Source organism: Oncorhynchus clarkii, chromosome 3, assembly GCF_045791955.1.
Source record: "Oncorhynchus clarkii lewisi isolate Uvic-CL-2024 chromosome 3, UVic_Ocla_1.0, whole genome shotgun sequence".
Lineage (NCBI taxonomy): Eukaryota > Metazoa > Chordata > Actinopteri > Salmoniformes > Salmonidae > Oncorhynchus > Oncorhynchus clarkii.
This window is the reverse complement of record NC_092149.1, coordinates 77,079,284-77,100,670: the sequence shown is the minus strand read 5'-3', so window position 1 is coordinate 77,100,670 and position 21,387 is coordinate 77,079,284. Positions and strand designations below refer to the sequence as shown.

The 21,387-nt window shown below is 45.6% G+C and overlaps 1 protein-coding gene across 1 annotated transcript in view; it reads left to right on the top strand.

Moving 5' to 3' along the window:
* Positions 1 to 21,387, top strand: part of LOC139404871 (guanine nucleotide exchange factor DBS-like) — a 102,610-nt gene that overhangs the window by 40,905 nt on the left and 40,318 nt on the right. Inside the window, exons 3-7 of the mRNA XM_071147406.1 lie at positions 2,297 to 2,411; positions 14,783 to 14,873; positions 20,418 to 20,537; positions 20,778 to 20,894; positions 21,062 to 21,211. Coding sequence (XP_071003507.1) covers positions 2,297 to 2,411; positions 14,783 to 14,873; positions 20,418 to 20,537; positions 20,778 to 20,894; positions 21,062 to 21,211 — 593 coding nt within the window. The remainder of the gene's footprint in view (positions 1 to 2,296; positions 2,412 to 14,782; positions 14,874 to 20,417; positions 20,538 to 20,777; positions 20,895 to 21,061; positions 21,212 to 21,387) is intronic.

Below are 21,387 nucleotides of genomic sequence, written 5' to 3'. Positions count from 1 at the left end.
TCTGCTGCATATTTCCCGCCATTTTCTTCAAATCTCAAAACGTTGTGAAGCCACGCCCATTTTCGGAAGAATTCAATTATGGGCCCTAAAAGCAGGGAAATGACGTCCACTGCATGTATACTTCGTATTTTGGCTAATTTTATACAACATCCGGGGAACTTATGGCATACCAACTATATCCATACTGTGACTGACCAATAAGCACACTACATACTCAATTTAAGTCACAAATAGTGCTGTTAGTAGGAGTATTCGTATACAGGTTAGGACTCCTTCTCTTGACATGACTGTGTGTTTGTTTCGTGTGTGTATTTACATACAGTGCCTTGCGAAAGTATTCGGCCCCCTTGAACTTTGCGACCTTTTGCCACATTTCAGGCTTCAAACATGAAGATATAAAACTGTATTTTTTGTGAAGAATCAACAACAAGTGGGATACAATCATGAAGTGGAACGACATTTATTGGATATTTCAATAATTTTGCACGCCCAATTTTTCAGTTTTTGATTTGTTAAAAAAGTTTGAAATATCCAATAAATGTCGTTCCACTTCATGATTGTGTCCCACTTGTTGTTGATTCTTCACAAAAAAATACAGTTTTATATCTTCATGTTTGAAGCCTGAAATTGGGCAAAAGGTCGCAAAGTTCAAGGGGGCCGAATACTTTCGCAAGGCACTGTATGTGTATATCAGTTTCTGTTGTGTGTGAACCAAAATGAAGTTTCTGTTTTTCCAGAAGGGCTTGTGAGCAGACTTCAAGTGCCTCTAAATCCCTTCACCACTGCATTCATCTCATTGCATAGAAGACCCCCTCCCCTTTGACACTCACACACACACACAGTTTGCCCCGTCTCTGTCCCCCTCTATGTACTGCATAAGGTCACCTTGGGGACTGTGGCAGTCTTTATTGGATGTTCTGCCTGTCGGCGGCCATTTTGCAGAGAGCCTTGCCTCTACTCAGATGCAGCAGAATCAAAACAGGCAGAGTGAAACGATGAGCGAGCAGTTGCTGTTGCTAGGGTGATAATAGGAGAGGGGAAAGCAGACAGATTGATATTCTGATCACATGGGCTAATAGAGCAGCTGCTCCCGCCAAGGACCGTGTGTGTGTGTGTGTGTGACTAATTGCCCTATAGGTGTACTGTATGCCTGTGTGTGTGTTTGTAAACTCTCTCTCTCTCTCTCTCTCTGCCCCCCCTCCTCTCTCTCTCTCTCTCTCTCTCTCTGCCCCCCCCTCCTCTATTCTGTTTCTCTCTCTCTACCCCCCCCTCCTCTATTCTGTTTTCTCTCTCTCTCTCTGCCCCCCCTCCTCTATTCTGTTTCTCTCTCTCTCTCTCTCTGCCCCCCCTTCTCTATTTTGTTTCTCAACTCGACAGTCAGACTGGTTTGTCAGTCCTACTGGCGCCCTCATGTGGTAATCCTTATCTAAATTGTGTCAGCAAATCACCAGAAGAAGTGTGACTGACATGCTGACCAGACCGGACACGTCGCGCGTGCGAGCGTTGCAAAATAAATGTAGAAATCCATGTTAATCAATTATTGCACCCACACTGCTCGCGCGCGGCAACGAGCGTCTGCGATGCCAAGTCTGCGATGTCAAGGGCTAAAATAGAAGTCATTCCTATTTCTGACGCAGATCGCGCTGCAAGTCCTGCCTCTCTCATCTCCTCATTGGTTTATAGAAGAAGGTACCCACGTGCCATCTCCTCATTGGTTATATCCACGTGGGTGATTGAAATACGAACTGTTGCCGGTTGTCGTGGTAATACTATGAAAGTGTCGATGCCAATCACCATATAAGTTCAAAGATGAAGCCTGGAAGGAGGAGAGATGACTAGAAACGATTCAGTTGACCGTTTTATGTGTGGATTAATTGTCGGAGTAGAGGACCTTGTGCATTTCAGGTAAAATAACAACTCAATGTTTATATCCCAGGACAAATTAGCTAGCAACAGCAAGCTAGCTAAATAGGACAAATTAGCTAGCAAGTGCAAGCTAACTAGCTAAATTGCCATACATGTTTAATTATTTTCGACCTGTCCCCAAATTAATGTCATTAATGTCATTGAGTTTGTTTTGATATTTTAACCTGCCTGTCGTGATGGCTGTTGGTGTAGTGGGACAAAATAAATGTATGCACGATGTCGCACGACGGTGCACGCGTGCAGTCGGTTTGGGTTCCGTGTGAGCCTTCTCTGTTCTAGTGTACTCTCTGTTCTAGTGTACTCTCTGTTCTAGTGTACTCTCTGTTCTAGTGAACTCTCTGTTCTGAAGTCTTCTGTGTTTCTTTCCCAGGGGGCCGAGGGCAGAACGGCAGTCCCATCATCGTGTTCCCAGAGTTCTCTGCTTTCGGAGAAATTCAGGAGAGGGAGTTCCACAACGTGCTCACTTACTTGACCAACGTCCCCAGGTGAGATTCAACGTACTGTACACACACACACACACGTGGACACACACACACACCTTGATGTCCTACCCCTTTTGCGTCATCGCAAACACTTTCTGTCTCCGAGCTACCTGCATTTATTATTCCCATGGTAACCAGTCAGATCAGAGGGAAGGAACGGAGGAGATACAAAAGGCTTTTGAACATGTTAGCATTGTAAACTTCCCTGTTCACCAGCCGCATTGTTCCTACTGTAGGTTCACGGGTTATCAACTCAGCCAATGGTATGGACTATATTTTCAGTGTCAGTGCTATCCGGGATCCTTGGGACAATCATGTCCTAAACCTAACCTTAACCCCTACCCTAAACATAACCCTTGCCTAACCCTAAATCTAACCTTTACCGTAACCATTTTGAATATCTACTTCAATGGGGGTAGGGATGTCCCAAGGATCCCTGATAGCATAAACCATATTTTCAGTGTGAACCAGTGCTCCCAAGTGGCGTAGAGGTCTAAGACACTACATCTCAGTGCACTACAGTCCCTGGGTCGAATCCAGGCTATATCACATCTGGCTGTGATTGGGAGTCCCTTAGGGCGGCGCACAATTAGCTCAGCGTCTTCCGGGGTAGGCCGTCATTGTAAATAAGAAGTTGTTCTTAACTGACTTGCCTAGATAAATAAATATACAATTAGAAAAAATAAAAAAATGTGTGGAACTGGCCAGCAGGTGGCACTAGAGGCTCATATACACCACAGGCTGTTACACGAGGCTCGAGGTAGAAGGGTGGGAATGTGTTAGGGGAAACCTCTGGTTATAAACTGTCATTTAAGGCTTGGTTTTGGCCGTACTATTATTGGCATTGTGCCAGTGAGAATGTTAGGTAAATAGATATGTCTGTGCTGAGGGTTGGGGAGGGGTATTGGTGAGTAGTATACTACTCGTCAGTGTCCAGTTTCTTGACAACAAGGTAGACGGCATTCCTTTATACTTGTGTGTAAAAGGTAGTTGTGAAATTATTAGATTACTTGTTAGATATTACTGCATGGTCGGAACTAGAAGCACAAGCATTTTGTTACACTGGCATTAACATCTGCTACCCATGTGTATGTGACCAACAAAATGTGATTTGATTTGAGGTCGACGAAATTCGAGCAAGAGTTGCCTTCCAGAGAGTGTAACATTCTCTGTTTCACGGAAACATGGCTCTCTCGGGATATGTTGTCGGAATCGGTTCAGCGACCGGGCTTCTCCATGCATCACGCCGACAGAAATAAACACCTCTCTGGGAAGAGGAAGGACGGGGGTGTATGCTTTATGATTAACGACTCATTGTGTAATCATAAAAACATACAGGAACTCAAATCCTTCTGTTCACCCGACCTAGAATTCCTTACAATCAAATGCTGGCCATTTTACCTACAAAAGGAGAATACTCGTCAGTTATATTCACAGCTGTGTACATTTCCTCTCAGGCAGACACCAAGACGGCCCTCAAGGAACTTTCCTGGACTGTAAACTGGAAACAGTAAACTGGAAACCATATATCCTGAAGCTGCATTTATTGTAGCTGGGATTTTTAACAAAGCAAATTTGAGAACAAGGCTACCCTAATTCTATCAGCTTATTGATTGCACTACGCGCGGGGGTAATACACTCGATCACTGCTACTCTAACTTCTGCGATGCATACAAAGCCCTCCCCTGCCCTCCCTTCGGCAAATCCGACCACGACGCTATCTTGCTCCTACTGTCTTATAGGCAGAAACTCAAACAGGATGTACCAGTGACGAGAACCATTCAACGCTGGTCTGACCAATCAGAAGCCACGCTTCAAGATTGTTTTGATCACGCGGACTGGAATATGTTCCGGTCAGCCTCAGAGAACAACATCAACCTATACGCTGACTCGGTGAGTGAGTTTATAAAGAAGTGCATTGGAGATGTTGTACCCACTGTGACTATTAAAACCTGCCATAACCAGAAACCGTGGACGGATGGTGGCATTCCCAAAAAACTGAAAGCGCGAACCACCGCATTTAACCATGGAAAGAGGTTGGGGAACATGGCTGATTATAAACAGTGTAGTTATTCCTTCCACAAGGCAATCAAACAAGCTAAATGCCGGTACAGAGACAAGGTGGAGTCGCAATTCAAAGGCTCAGGGTCTGCAGGAAATCACGGACTACAAAAAGAAAACCAGCCATGTCAATGACACCAAAGTCTTGCTTCCAGACAAACTAAACACCTTCATTGCCCATCTTTAAGGATAATACAGAGCCACAGGCCCGCTAACAAGGACTGTGCCCCGCATCCCCCCCTCCTTCTCCGTTGCCGACGTGAGTAAAACATTTAAACGTGTTAACCCTCGCAAGGCTGCTGGCCCAGACGGCATCCCTCAGAGTATGCACAGACCAGCTGGCTGCTGTATTTACGGACATATTCAATCTCTCCCTATCCCAGTCTGTTGTCCCCACATGCTTCAAGATGGCCACCACTGTTCCTGTACCCAAGAAGGCAAAGATAACTGAACTAAATGACTGCCATGGAATATTTCCAAAGGGTTCTGAAAATCCATAATTTCTTGTTCTCCCCCCCCCCCTCCCCCCTTAACGATTTGTTTTGTGGTTCTTCATAATGATGACTTCTGTCATCATGAAATGCTATGAGAGACTAGTCAAGGATCATATCACCTCCACCTTACCGGCCACCCTACACCCACTTCGGTTTGTACACCGCCCCAACAGATCCACAGACGACGCAATCACCATCACACTGCACACTGCCCTATCCCATCTGTACAAAAGGAATATGTAAGAATGCTGTTCATTGACTACAGCTCAGCATTCAACACCATGGTACCCTCCAAGCTCATATTCAATCTGGAGGCCCTGGGTCTCAATCCCGCCCTGTGCAACTGGTTCCTGGACATTCTGATGGGCCGCCCCCAGGTGTTGAAGGTAGGAAACAGCATCTCCACTTCGCTGTCCCTCAACACTGGGGTCCCACACAATGGTGCGTGCTCAGCCAACTCCTGTACTCCTTGTTCACCCACGACTGCATGGCCATGTACGTCTCCAACTCAGTCATCAAGTTTTCGGACGACACAACACTAGTGGGCTTGATTACCAACAATGACGAAACAGCCTACAGGGAGGAGGTGAGGACACTCAGAGCGTGGTGTCAGGAAAATAACCTCTCACTCAACGTCAACAAAACAAAGGAGATGATCGTGGACTTCAGGAAACAGCAGAGGGAGCACCCCCCCTATCCACATCGATGGGACAGTAGTGGAGAGGGTAGAAAGTTTTAAGTTCCTCGGCATACACATCACGGACAAACTGAATTGGTCCACCTACACAGACAGCGTGGTGAAGAAGGCGCAGCAGCGTCTCTTCAACCTCAGGAGGCTGAAGAAATTTGGCTTGTCACCAAAAGCACTCACAAACATTTACAGATGCACAATCGAGAGCATCCTGTCGGGCTGTATCACCGCCTGCAACTGCTCCGCCCACAACCGTAAGGCTCTCCAGAGGGTAGTAAGGTCTGCACAACGCATCCCCGGGGGCAAACTACCTGCCCTCCAGGTCACCTACACCACCCGATGTCACAGGAAGGCCATAAAGATCATCAAGGACAACAACCACCCGAGCCACTGCCTGTTCACCCCGCTACCATCCAGAAGGCGAGGTCAGTACAGGTGCATCAAAGCAGAGACCGAGAGACTGAAAATCTCAAGGCCATCAGACTGTTAAACAGCCACCACTAACATTTAGTGGCTGCTGCCATACATTTATTTGTATTTATTTTATTTCACCTTTATTTAACCAGGTAGGCAAGTTGAGAACAAGTTCTCATTTACAATTGCGACCTGGCCAAGATAAAGCAAAGCAGTTCGACACATACAACGACACAGAGTTACACATGGAGTAAAACAAACATACAGTCAATAATACAGTATAAACAAGTCTATATACGATGTGAGCAAATGAGGTGAGATAAGGGAGGTAAAGGCAAAAAGGCCATGGTGGCAAAGTAAATACAATATAGCAAGTAAAACACTGGAATGGTAGATTTGCAATGGGAGAATGTGCAAAGTAGAAATAAAAATAATGGGGGTGCAAAGGAGCAAAATAAATAAATACATTAAATACAGTAGGGAAAGAGGTAGTTGTTTGGGCTAAATTATAGGTGGGCTATGTACAGGTGCAGTAATCTGTGAGCTGCTCTGACAGTTGGTGCTTAAAGCTAGTGAGGGAGATAAGTGTTTCAAGTTTCAGAGATTTTTGTAGTTCGTTCCAGTCATTGGCAGCAGAGAACTGGAAGGAGAGGCGGCCAAAGAAAGAATTGGTCTTGGGGGTGACTAGAGAGATATACCTGCTGGAGCGTGTGCTACAGGTGGGAGATGCAATGGTGACCAGCAAGCTGAGATAAGGGGGGACTTTACCTAGCAGGGTCTTGTAGATGACATGGAGCCAGTGGGTTTGGCGACGAGTTTGAAGCGAGGGCCAGCCAACGAGAGCGTACAGGTCGCAATGGTGGGTAGTATATGGGGCTTTGGTGACAAAACGGATTGCACTGTGATAGACTGCATCCAATTTGTTGAGTAGGGTATTGGAGGCTATTTTGTAAATGACATCGCCAAAGTCGAGGATTGGTAGGATGGTCAGTTTTACAAGGGTATGTTTGGCAGCATGAGTGAAGGATGCTTTGTTGCGAAATAGGAAGCCAATTCTAGATTTAACTTTGGATTGGAGATGTTTGATATGGGTCTGGAAGGAGAGTTTACAGTCTAACCAGACACCTAAGTATTTGTAGTTGTCCACGTATTCTAAGTCGGAGCCGTCCAGAGTAGTAATGTTGGACAGGTGGGTAGGTACAGGTAGCGATCGGTTGAAGAGCATGCATTTAGTTTTACTTGTATTTAAGAGCAATTGGAGGCCACGGAAGGAGAGTTGTATGGCATTGAAGCTTGCCTGGAGGGTTGTTAACACAGTATCCAAAGAAGGGCCAGAAGTATACAGAATGGTGTCGTCTGCATAGAGGTGGATCAGAGACTCACCAGCAGCAAGAGCGACCTCATTGATGTATACAGAGAAGAGAGTCGGTCCAAGAATTGAACCCTGTGGCACCCCCATAGAGACTGCCAGAGGTCCGGACAGCAGACCCTCCGATTTGACACACTGAACTCTATCAGAGAAGTAGTTGGTGAACCAGGTGAGGCAATCATTTGAGAAACCAAGGCTGTCGAGTCTGCCGATGAGGATGTGGTGATTGACAGAGTCGAAAGCCTTGGCCAGATCAATGAATACGGCTGCACAGTAATGTTTCTTATCGATGGCGGTTAAGATATCATTTAGGACCTTGAGCGTGGCTGAGATGCACGCATGACCAGCTCTGAAACCAGATTGCATAGCAGAGAAGGTATGGTGAGATTCGAAATGGTCGGTAATCTGTGTGTTGACTTGGCTTTCGAAGACCTTAGAAAGGCATGGTAGGATAGATATAGGTCTGTAGCAGTTTGGGTCAAGAGTGTCACCCCCTTTGAAGAGGGGGATGACCGCAGCTGCTTTCCAATCTTTGGGAATCTCAGACGACACGAAAGAGAGGTTGAACAGGCTAGTAATAGGGGTGGCAACAATTTTGGCAGATAATTTTAGAAAGAAAGGGTCCAGATTGTCTAGCCCGGCTGATTTGTAGGGGTCCAGATTTTGCAGCTCATTCAGAACATCAGCTGAGCAGATTTGGGAGAAGGAGAAATGAGGAAGGCTTGGGCGAGTTGTTGTGGGGGGTGCAGTGCTGTTGACCGGGGTAGGAGTAGCCAGGTGGAAAGCATGGCCAGCCGTAGAAAAATGCTTATTGAAATTCTCAATTATGGTGGATTTATCAGTGGTGACAGTGTTTCCTATCTTCAGTGCAGTGGGTAGCTGGGAGGAGGGGTTCTTATTCTCCATGGACTTTACAGTGTCCCAGAACTTTTTTGAGTTAGTGTTGCAGGAAACAAATTTCTGCTTGAAAAAGCTAGCCTTGGCTTTTCTAACTGCCTGTGTATAATGGTATCTAGCTTCCCTGAACAGCTGCATATCACGGGGGCTGTTCGATGCTAATGCAGAACGCCATAGGATGTTTTTTTGTTGGTTAAGGGCAGTCAGGTCTGGGGAGAACCAAGGGCTATATCTATTCCTGGTTCTAAATTTCTTGAATGGGGCATGTTTATTTAAGATGGTTAGGAAGGCATTTTTTTTTAAATATCCAGGCATCCTCTACTGACGGGATGAGATCAATATCCTTCCAGGATACCCCGGCCAGGTCGATTAGAAAGGCCTGCTCGCTGAAGTGTTTCAGGGAGCGTTTTATAGTGATGAGTGGAGGTCGTTTGACCGCTGACCCATTACGGATGCAGGCAATGAGGCAGTGATCGCTGAGATCTTGGTTGAAAACAGCAGAGGTGTATTTAGAGGGCAAGTTGGTTAGGATGATATCTATGAGGGTGCCTGTGTTTAAGGCTTTGGGGAGGTACCTGGTAGGTTCATTGATAATTTGTGTGAGGTTGAGGGCATCAAGTTTAGATTGTAGGATGGCTGGGGTGTTAAGCATGTTCCAATTTAGGTCGCCTAGCAGCACAAGCTCTGAAGATAGATGGGGGCAATCAGTTCACATATGGTGTCCAGAGCACAGCTGGCGGCAGAGGGTGGTCTATAGCAGGCGGCAACGGTGAGAGACTTGTTTTTAGAGAGGTGGATTTTTAAAAGTAGAAGTTCAAATTGTTTGGGTACAGACCTGGATAGTAGGACAGAACTCTGCAGGCTATCTTTGCAGTAGATTGCAACACCGCATGTAAAAAATGTACATGTAAAAAATGTATCACTGGCCACTTTAAACAATGACACTTAATATAATGTTTACATACCCTACATTACTCATCTCATATGTATATATTGTACTCGATACCATCTACTGCATCTTGCCTATGCCGTTCTGTACCATCACTCATTCATATCTTTATGTACATATTCTTCATCCCTTTACACTTGTGTGTATAAGGTAGCCGTTGTGAAATTGTTAGATTAGATATTTTGTTTGTTATTACTTGTCGGAACTAGAAGCACAAGCATTTCGCTACACTCGCATTTACATCTGCTAACCATGTGTATGTGACAAATACAATTTGGGGAAATGACACTCTCTAATTGTTTTATATTTTGGACATTTTGTCAGGAAATGCAGCTCTGTCTCAGGTTCTGCTGTGGTGCAGTGGTTGCACAGCCTTTCCTCTACGGGGAGCCAGGTTTTCCTGTCTACCCTTCTCGATGGCTATGCTCACTGAGCCTGTACTTTGTCAAGGTTTTTCTAAGGTTTTGATCAGTAACCATGGTCAAATATTTAGCCACAGTGTACTGTCGATTTAGGGCCAGATAGCACTGCATTTTGCTTTGTGTTTGTGCTTGTGTTTCCCAATAAGCAATGTAGTTTTGTTTTGACTCTGTTGTAATTTGGTTTATTCTGATTGATTGGATGTTCTGGTCCTGAGGCTTCAGTGTGTTAGTAGAACAGGTTTGTGAACTCAGCCCCAGGACCAGCTGGGTGAGGGGACTCTTTTCTTTGCTCAGCTCTTGGCATTGCAGGGCTTGTTAATGATATGAGAGGGGTTGGGTTCACTGTATTTCAGATGTCTCCACAACTTAACTGCTCTTTTTTAAAGTTTTTATTATTAGTGGATATTGGCCTAATTCTGCCCTGCATGCATTGTTTGTAGTTTTCCTCTGGACATGTAGGAGAATTTTACAGAACTCTGCATGCAGGGTTTCAATGGGGTGTTTGTCCCATTTGATGAAATCTTGTTTTGCAAGTGGACCCCACACCTCGCTGCCATAAAGTGCAATTGGTTCAATTACATATTCAATTAGTTTTAGCCACATTTTAATAGGTATTTCAATTTGAATTAGTTTTTTATTGGCGTAGAACGCCCTGCAGGCTTTCTCTCTCAGTTCATACACTGCCTCATTAAGGTGTCCAGGTGAGCATATTTTTAAACCTAAGTAATTGCAGTGTGTGCGGTAGGTACTCTATATATTGTGTACCAACTGAGAACTTTGGTCTAATTCCCTGAGATCTGGATCTTCTCTGGAAAATCATTATTTTAGTATTTTTGGGGTTTACTGCCAGGGCCCAGGTCTAGCAGTACTGCTCTAGCAGGTCCAGGCTCTGCTGTAGGCCATGTGCTGTGGGTGACAGCAGGCATAGGTCATCTGCGAAGAGTAGGCATTTAACCTCTGAATTATGGAGACTAACACCAGGGGCTGAGGATTTTTCTAAAATAGTTGCCAATTCGTTGATATAAATATTGAAGAGTGCAGGGCTCAGATTGCAACCATGACGAAGGTTCTTGCCAATGTTAATGCTGCACGTATTGTCAGTATACATTGATTTAATTGTGTCATATGTTTTACCCCCTACACCACTTTGTAGAACAGTCCTGTATGCCAAATAGAATCAGATGCTTTTTGGAAGTCGATAAAGCAAGCGTATATTTCGGTATTATTTTGGTGGACATGTTTATCTATCAGGGTGTGTCGGGTGTAAATATGATCAGTTGTGCGATGTTTTGGTATAAATCCAATTTGCCTTTTACTCAGGACATTGTGCTTATTAAGAAAGTTTAGAACTCTTGCATTTATAATACTACAGAAAACCTTCCCCAGGTTACTGTTCACACAAATGCCTCTATAATTGTTAGGGTCAAATTTGTCTCTGTTCTTAAAGATTGGGGTTATGAGTCCTTGATTCCAGATGTCAGGGAAATAACCTACACTCAGGATCAAATTAAACCATTATTTTTTTTGCCAGAAGTTGTTTGTGTTTATGGACTCAGCTAGTGTCAGCTGCTTGCTGTTGTACTGTGCTTTTTTGGTTCTGATTGTACGTTTATAGAGTTTTTAAGTCAAACATTAATGAAGGCGTAATTCACCATTATTTGGGTTTCTGTGCTTTTGGTTGAATAGTGTTCTAAGTTTTTTCCTTATAATTTTACAATCTGCATCAAACCAGTTGTCATCTGTGATCTTTTTTGTTTTGTTTTTTATCAATTTCAATTGTGCTTCTTTTGCCGTTTGCCTGAATATATAGTTGATGTTTTGTTCTGCCAGATTGATGCCTTCTTTACTGTGAGTGAAAGTGGTATCCAGAAAGTTATTTAAGAGTGTTTGGATATTTTGGTTACAGGTTGCTTTCTGGTATAGTTCTGTGCTGTCTACTGTACTGTGGTCTACTGTACTGTGGCCAAGAGGTGAGCAGTAGGTGAATCTCCCCAAAGAGCCCCCCCATAACCTACCATTAACAAAGTACAGACCCAGGAGAGAGCGACAGAGAAACACAGAGAGAGAGAGAAACACAGAGAGAGAGAGAAACACAGAGAGAGAGAAACACAGAGAGAGAGAAACACAGAGAGAGAGCGAGAGAGAGAGAGACACAGAGAGAGAGAGACACACAGAGAGACAGAGAGAGAGAGAGACAGAGAGAGAGAGACACACAGAGAGACAGAGAGAGAGAGAGACAGAGAGAGAGAGAATACATCAAAATAAAGCTTAACTTCTTGTTAATCCAGCCGCTGTGTCAAATTTCAAAAAGGCGATATAAAAAAATGCCTTACCTTTGATGATCTTCTTCTGTTGGCACTCCAAAAGGTCCCAGTTACATCACAAATGGTCCTTTTGTTCGATAATGTCCTTCTTTATCTCCATACAAACTAAGTTTAGCTGGCACAACTCAGTCAATAATCCACCCAGTTTCCCTCCATCAAAATGCACACAAAATGAATCACAAACGTTACTAATAAACTTTTCCAAACAAGTCAAACAACGTTTATAATCAAACCTCAGGTACCCTAACATGTAAATAAAAGATACAAATTTAAGACGGAGAATCGTTATTGTCTTTACCGGAGAAAAATACCAAAGAACGCTATCTCATTCACATGCTTGGAAACACTACAGCCAAAATGGGAGCCACCTAGAAAAACTACAATTTTGGGGTAATTTTTCCAAAAACCAGCCTGAAACTCTTTCTAAAGACTGTTAACATCTAGTGGATGCCCTAGGAACTGCAATCTGGGAGGACTTGGCCTTATAATAAAAGTGACAGCCAATGAAAATAGTGGTAGGCTGAAATTTTTTGGGGGGGTTTGTGCAAATATATCCAAATTGTATGCATATCCTAGCTTCTGGGCCTGAGAAACAGGCAGTTTACTTTGGGCATGCTTTTCATCCGGACGTGAAAATACTGCCCCCTACCCAAGAGAGGTTAAGGTTTGGGATAGGCTTAAAAAAAAATATTTGAACTTGCAACCTTTGGAATCAGAGGCAGATGCTTACACCCATGCATCCATCCCCTTCCACAACACACTGTCAACACTGAAGCCTACTTTAAGGTAACAGTAGTTACTGTTGTCGCTAGTAGCCAGTTTCCATGTCATCTCCCGCCCTCAGACATGGATGGACGTCAAATACTGACTTTTAGAACCTCTGATTTTGGGCTGTTTTACCGTTCTCTGTGTGTGGATTGGACCTCTTTTCTCTGTGTGTGGATTGGACCTGTTCTCTGTGTGTGGATTGGACCTGTTCTCTGTGTGTGGATTGGACCTCTTTTCTCTGTGTGTGGATTGGATCTGTTCTCTGTGTGTGGATTGGACCTGTTCTCAGTGTGTGGATTGGACCTGTTCTCTGTGTGTGGATTGGATCTGTTCTCTGTGTGTGGATTGGACCTCTTTTCTCTGTGTGTGGATTGGACCTCTTTTCTCTGTGTGTGGATTGGACCTGCTTTCTCTGGGGGACCAGTAACTTTATATTTTATTTTATTTATTTTTCTCATTTACAACTGCGACCTGGCCAAGATAAAGCAAAGCAGTGCGAAAGAAACAACACAGTTACACATGGAATAAACAATAAACAAGCCAATAACACAATAAACAAGTCAATGACACAGTAGAACAAAAATAAAGTCTATATACAGTGTGTGCAAAAGGCGTGAGGAGGTAGGCAATAAATAGGCCATAGGAGCGAATAATTACTATTTAGCAGATTAACACTGGAGTGATAAATGAGCAGATGATGATGTGTAAGTAGAGATACTGGTGTGCCAAAGAGCAGAAAAGTAAATTAAAGCAGTATGGGGATGAGGTAGGTAGATTGGGTGGGCTATTTACAGATGGACTATGTACAGCTGCAGTGATCGGTTAGCTGCTCAGATAGCTGATGTTTAAAGTTAGTGAGGGAAATAAAAGTCTCCAACTTCAATTTGTTCCAGTCACTGGCAGCAGAGAACTGGAAGGAAAGGTGGCCAAATGAGGTGTAGGCTTTGGGGATGATCAGTGAGATATACCTACTGGAACGTGTGCTATGGGTGGGTATTGTTAACGTGACCAGTGAACTGAGATAAGGCGGAGCTTTACCTAGCATAGACTTATAGATGACCTGGAGCCAGTGGGTCTGGTGACGAATATGTAGCGAGGGCCAGCCGACTAGAGCATACAGGTCGCAGTGGTGGGTGGTATAAGGTGATTTGGTAACAAAACGGATGGCACTGTGATAGTCTGCATCCAGTTTGCTGAGTAGAGTATTGGAAGCTATTTTGTAGATGACATCTCCGAAGTCGAGGATTGGTAGGATAGTCAGTGTTACTAGGGTAAGTTTGGCTGTGTGAGTGAAGGAGGCTTTGTTGAGAAATGGGAAGCCGATTCTAGATTTGATTTTGGATTGGAGATGTTTAATATGAGTCTGGAAGGAGAGTTTACAGTCTAACCAGACACCTAGGTACTTTTTGATGTCCACATATTCTAGGTCGGAACCGTCCAGGGTGGTGATGCTAGTCGGGCGGGCGGGTGCAGGCAGCGAACGGTTGAAAAGCATGCATTTGGTTTTACTAGCGTTTAAGAGCAGTTGGAGGCCACGGAAGGAGTGTTGTATGGCATTGAAGCTCGTTTGGAGGTTAGTTAACACAGTGTCCAAAGAAGGGCCAGAAGTATACAGAATGATGTCGTCTGCGTAGAGATGGATCAGGGAATCGCCCGCAGCAAGAAGGACTTGAAGGACTGTATACCTCTCTCACCGTGTTTTTGAAGCATCTTTACCTTGCCTGTACCTAAGCTGACTGAGTGGGTAGGCGTTTCTACTCTGGCCTGACAGAGAGATACTACTAGTGCAGTAGACACTGTCATCTCTATCCTCTCTCACCATTGTGGTTCAATGTTCATTCTCTGGTCATGTCCAGTCACTGTGGTTCTACGTAATCTTATTCCTCTCTCTCCAGTCTCCAGCTGTGTTCTTGTTATGGTCATGTGTGGTGGGGTCAGGTGTTAGTTGTTGTGTTGACCGTGGTCCTCCTTTCTCTCTTTTCCAGTCTGTCTGCAGCAGGAGTGGGTTTCATTCTGGTCATTGACAGAAGGCAGGACCGATGGGCTGCCGTCAAGGGGACCCTGCTCCGCATCGCAGTGAGTAACCATGCGTGTGTGTTTCTGGCAAGTGTGTCTGTGCCTCTGTGTGTGTGTGTGTGTGTGTGTGTGTGTGTGTGTGTGTGTGTGTGTGTGTGTGTGTGTGTGTGTGTGTGTGTGTGTGTGTGAGTGAGTCTCTCTCTCTCTCAATACCTGGTGTTTCCTGTCCAGTCACAGCTGGTGGTCAGGCCGTCTCTCTCTCTTACTTCCTCTCTCTCTATCTTTCGGTCTCTCTCTTGCGCTCTCTTTCTCTCTCACAATCTCTGTTTCCTGCTAGATGACAGCTTGCTGGCAGCTGAATAAAGTGTGTGAGCTGTGAGGAATATTATCTCTACATTGGTTACGTAGGGTGTTTCTTTATTTGTGCTGAGATGATACGTGGTTTTAGTGCCATAATGGTCCGCCCATTAATAGCACAGGATTTCCAATGTCTTTTTCTTTTGTACAAAATTACTACACCATTTATGAGATCCTTCCGAACCTTATCAAATAAGTAACAATACGTAGCTGAACATGATTCATATCGATTTGAATCAATACCTAAATCGTAAGTGATATTTAACCCCATAGGTAGTATACAATACAGTACATTATAGGATTACATCAGCACCACAGTAGCATGGACAGCTACTCACACAGGCAAGTAGGTGTCTATAGGTTCTCTGTGATTAACACGGAATCCTCGTCATCTTTAGTTTCAGTGAAAATAAAATAATTTGTGGGAGGGAGGGAAAGAGGGAGAGAGAGTGTTTCCTAGACAGAAGAGGATATATAGAGACAGAGATGAATATGATGGTCCAGATTCCACTGGGACACGAAACGGCCGTGGCCGCGGGAAGTACAGGTGCTGCAGCGCCCCCTGAACAATCAGAATAATAAACAAACAAAAGCACCCCCATCCCCAAACATCTTCTCGCGGCCACGTCCCTCGCTCATTTCAGCTTTATTAATCCCACAAGTGGAACGTTACGGCCTGACAGGCTGAAAATGGGAGACAGTCAATCACCGCCGGAACGGCAGCCTGATCTGGATAGTTCTTCGAGGCTAAATGACACACACACACACACTTACACAGGCCCCCACACACACACATAGACCCACACTCCCACTACACATGCAGGCACACACACACTCACAGGCCGTGTAATGAACAGTAATGAAGGCTTGCCTGTGTTGAGAGGACACATCCCAGACCTAATGATAAATAATTTGTGTGTGTGTGTGTGTGTGTGTGTGTGTGTGTGTGTGCGTGTGTGCGTGTTTGCGTGCATGCGTGCGTGCGTGCGCCCTTTTCGACCAGAAACAGTGGACCATGACCACAGTTACCAACACACCAGTGACCATCAGTCAGAACGTTGCGGTCAAACGGCTACATCCCTCATCTGGGAGTCAGACTAGTTCCTTGTATTTACTGTCTCCTAAATCAAACCAACCCTCCTTTTCAATACAACTCTTATTAAATTGCATTACATTAATGTATTCCTCTGCCTTGCTTGTCACCAGCGGTTGATGTTGTTTTGTAGGCTATATTGCTAGTGAATAACCAGTCGCTTTCATAGCCTGCTGTACTGTAGGGTCAGAGGTCATTTAGAGCTCTCCCTAGTTGGGCCGCTCAGCAGAGAGGAACAGTTCACTCATTCATTCATTAATTCCATTAAGTTCCTGTATCCCAGAGTTAACTCCATTAACTTCCTGTATCCCAGAGTGGTTTATTAGTTAACTCCATTAACTTCCTGTATCCCCTGCAGGCTGCAGGGTTACAGGCTGCAGGGACACAGGCTGCAGGGATACAGGCTGCAGGCTGCAGGGATACAGGCTGCAGGGATACAGGCTGCAGGGTTACAGGCTGCAGGGATACAGGCTGCAGGGTTACAGGCTGCAGGGATACAGGCTGCAGGCTGCAGGGATACAGGCTGCAGGGATACAGGCTGCAGGGATACAGGCTGCAGGCTGCAGGGATACAGGCTGCAGGGATACAGGCTGCAGGGATACAGGCTGCAGGGATACAGGCTGCAGGGTTACAGGCTGCAGGGATACAGGCTGCAGGCTGCAGGGATACAGGCTGCAGGGATACAGGCTGCAGGGATACGGGCTGCAGGGATACAGGCTGCAGGGATACAGGCTGCAGGGTTACAGGCTGTAGGCTGCAGGGATACAGGCTGCAGGGATACAGGCTGCAGGGATACAGGCTGCAGGGACACAGGCTGCAGGAACACAGGCTGCAGGGTTACAGGCTGCAGGGATACAGGCTGCAGGGATACAGGCTGCAGGGATACAGGCTGCAGGGATACAGGCTGCGGGGATACAGGCTGCGGGGACACAGGTTGCAGGGATACAGGCTGCAGGGATACAGGCTGCAGGGATACAGGCTGCAGGGATACAGGCTGCAGGGATACAGGCTGCAGGGTTACAGGCTGAAGGGTTACAGGCTGAAGGGTTATAGGCTGCAGGGTTACATGCTGCAGGGATACAGACTGCAGGCTGCAGGGGTACAGGCTGCAGGGTTGCAGGCTGCAGGCTGCAGGGATACAGGCTGCAGGGATACAGGCTGCAGGGATACAGGCTGCAGGGATACGGGCTGCAGGGATACAGGCTGCAGGGTTACAGGCTGCAGGGTTACAGGCTGCAGGGATACAGGCTGCAGGGTTACAGGCTGCAGGGTTACAGGCTGCAGGGTTACAGGCTGCAGGGATACAGGCTGCAGGGTTACAGGCTGCAGGGTTACAGGCTGCAGGGATACAGGCTGCAGGCTGCAGGGATACAGGCTGCAGGGTTACAGGCTGTAGGCTGCAGGGATACAGGCTGCAAGGATACAGGCTGCAGGGATACAGGCTGCAGGGTTACAGGCTGCAGGGTTACAGGCTGCAGAGATACAGGCTGCAGGGATACAGGCTGCATGGATACAGGCTGCAGGGTTACATGCTGCAGGGATACAGGCTGCAGGGATACAGGCTAATTCAGCTACTAATTATAGAGTCTGGGTGTCTGCTATTATAATAGTATCTGTAGCAGGGCATCCTCCAAGGTCTCAGCCTTATTCTACCCTCGAATACAGTACCTACTCTTAAATTGTGTGTGTGTGTGTGTGTGTGTGTGTGTGTGTGTGTGTGTGTGTGTGTGTGTGTGTGTGTGTGTGTGTGTGTGTGTGTGTGTGTGTGTGTGTGTGTGTGTGTGTGTGTTGACTGCTGCATTCAACAAGCTCTCACAGTCTCACGTCGTCAGAATTAGACATTCATCCATGTTTCTCAAGCGTCAAATTTAGAAGTGTTTATGGTTAAGTTTAGACATTAACTCTACATTTTTTAGATTAGGGTTAACTCTGAAATCTTAAGGTTTGGCATTAACTCAGAATGGTTAAGGTTAGGGTTAAGGTTCAGTGGTGTAAACTACTTTAGTAAAAATACTTTAAAGTACTACTTAAGTCGTTTTTGGGAGTATCTGTACTTTACTATTTATATTTTTGACAATTTTTACTTCGCTACATTTCTAAAGATAATAATGTACATTTTACTCCATTCATGTTCCCTGACACCCAACAGTACTCGTTACATTTTGAATGCTTAGCAGGACAGGAAAATGTGGTCTAATTCACATACTTATCAAGAGAACATGCCTGGTCATCCCTACTGTCTCTGATCTGACGGACTCACTAAACACAAATACTTTGTTTGTAAATGATGTCTGAGTGGTGGAATGTGCCTCTGGCTGTCCATACATTTAAAAAACAAGAACATCGTGCTGTCTGGTTTGCTTAATATATAGAATTTGAAACGATTTACAGCGGCATCAAAAATTATTAAGTCCCCTTGATTTATTCCACATTTGTGACTCACAACCTGGATTCTGTCTTATGTAGCAACATTTGAAATTCTATTTTTTACATTGGATAAAAGTAGAATCTCAGAACTGCAAAATGGTATATCATATACTGCATTTGAAGAAACAATGGGAAAGTGATTCTGCTTTGAAGGTTGATCAACTTGTAAACACACTTTTGAGAAAACAGTAGTACTATTGGAGAGTCCTTCTTTGTCTCCATCCATTCAGCACTGTTCACACCCTCTGAAGCCTTAGCCCATCTCTTTAAGGGTGGATCCAACCGTTCTGTGCCACCTTGCCAGCTTCTTCCAGACATCTAAGAGAGAGAGAACAGCTCAATGAACAATACTAGCCCCATTGCTCTATCTGTGGATTTGCATTCAGAGAGCACACTGGATGCTCTGGCCAATAAGTAGGGTTGTTCCCGAAAGCTCTGACCTCACAGCTACAGTCAAGCACCCAAGCTAACTGGCTCACACCGGCTCACTACTTTCAGACACATAATGAGAGAATACATCACTCAGACCATTTCACCTGCCCTGGCAGAGCTGGTTAGGCTTTTTTCATGTTGTCCAGAGCGTTGGTGACTGTAGCTGTGCTGCCTCGGTATAAGAGGCAGATGCTTATGTCCATCCACCATCCCTATCCACAACACCCGCTGTTGCCCCTAGTGGCCAGTTTCCACGTCATCTCCTGACATCTTCAGACATGGATGGACCTCAAATACTGACTTATATCACGGTGACCTGGCTGGCTACATTAGATAAGAGATAAAGAGATAAATGTCACAGCCTGCTATCCTGAGGTGTCAAATGTCCTTATACCCTGTCTCTCTCTCTATCCCTCTCTCTCTATCCCCCTCTCTACCCCCTCTCTATCCCTCTCTATCCCTCTCATGATCCCTCTCTCCCTATCCCTCTCTCTCTCTATCCCCCCCTCTCTACCCCCTCTCTATCCCTCTCTCCCTATCCCTCTCTCTCTATCCCTCTCTCTCTCTATCCCCCCTCTCTACCCCCTCTCTATCCCTCTCTCTCTACCCCCCTCTCTATCCCTCTCTCTCTACCCCCTCTCTATCCCTCTCTCTCTATCCCCCCTCTCTACTCCCTCTCTATCCCTCTCTCTCTACCCCCTCTCTATCCCTCTCTCTCTATCCCCCTCTCTATCCCTCTCATGATCCCTCTCTCTCTATCCCTCTCTCTCTCTATCCCCTCCCTACCCCCTCTCTCTATCTACCCCCTCTCTCTTTACCCCCCTCTATCTACCCCCTCTCTACCCCCCTCTCTATCCCTCTCTCTCTACTCCCCTCTTTATCCCTCTCTATCCCTCTCTCTCTATCCCTCCCTCTACCCCTCTCTCTATCCCTCGCTCTCTACCCCCCTCTCTATCCTTCTCTCTGTCCCTCTCTCTCTATCCCTCTCTCTCTATCCCCCTCTCTACTCCCCTCTTTATCCCTCTCTCTATCCACCCTCTCTACCCCCCCTTTCTCTATCCCTCTCTACCCCTCTCTCTATCCCCCTCTCTACCCCTCTCTCATCCCTCTCTCTATCCCTCTCTATCCCCCTCTCTCTATCCCTCTCTCTATCCCTCTCTCTACCCCTCTCTCTCTATCCTTCTCTCTACCCGTCTCTATCCCTCTCTCTAACCCTCTCTACCCCTCTCTCCCTATCCCTCTCTCTATCCCTCTCTACCCCTTCCTTCCCTCTGTGTGTGTGTGTGTATGCCTAGGGTGCATTCCCAGGGAACCTGCAGTTGGTTCTGGTATTGAGGCCCACCACATTATTCCAGAGGACTCTATCAGACATCCTGTTCAAGTTCAACAGGGATGAGTTCAAGATGAAGGTGCCGGTACGTACAGACAGCAGCCCCCACACACACACCACACACACATTCATAGACGGCAATTTAAATTATTATCATTAGATTCACTAGTATGTTTTTCTATCCTGAATGTGTGTGTGTGTGTGTGTGTGTGTGTGTGTGTGTGTGTGTGTGTGTGTCTGTGTGTCTGTGTGTCTATGTGTCTATGTGTCTATGTGTCTATGTGTCTATGTGTCTGGGTGTCTGGGTGTGAGGGTGTGCATGTAGGTGATTATGTTGAGTTCTGTGACTGAGCTTCACTCCTACATAGACCAGACACAATTGACTACTGAGCTGGGAGGAACGCAGGAGTACTGCCATGAGCAGTGGATCTCTCACCGTACCGTGAGTACACACACTCAAATACAGCCAGCAAACACACAACCAACAAATACACTGTAAATACACACATCATATACACCTTGGCCCAGTTTCCTACTTTTTAACTAATGACTTTTACCAGTAAAGCTGTGTATGTTGTCAACTAATGTGTTTCATCCATCTGTGTCTAGGACATGGAGGGCTTTGCTTTGATGGTGAAGAGAACAGCTCAGATCCTGCAGTCGTTTGGGACAGAGCTAGCAGAGACTGAACTACCCAATGACATCCAGGCTACTGCAAACTTACTGAGATCACACACTGACAAGAAAGACAAGATGAAGGTACAGAACACACACACACACACACACACACACACACAGACACACACAGACACACACACACACACACACACACAGACACACACACACACACACACACACACACACAGACACACACACACACACAGACACACACACACACACACACACACACACACACACACACACACACACACACA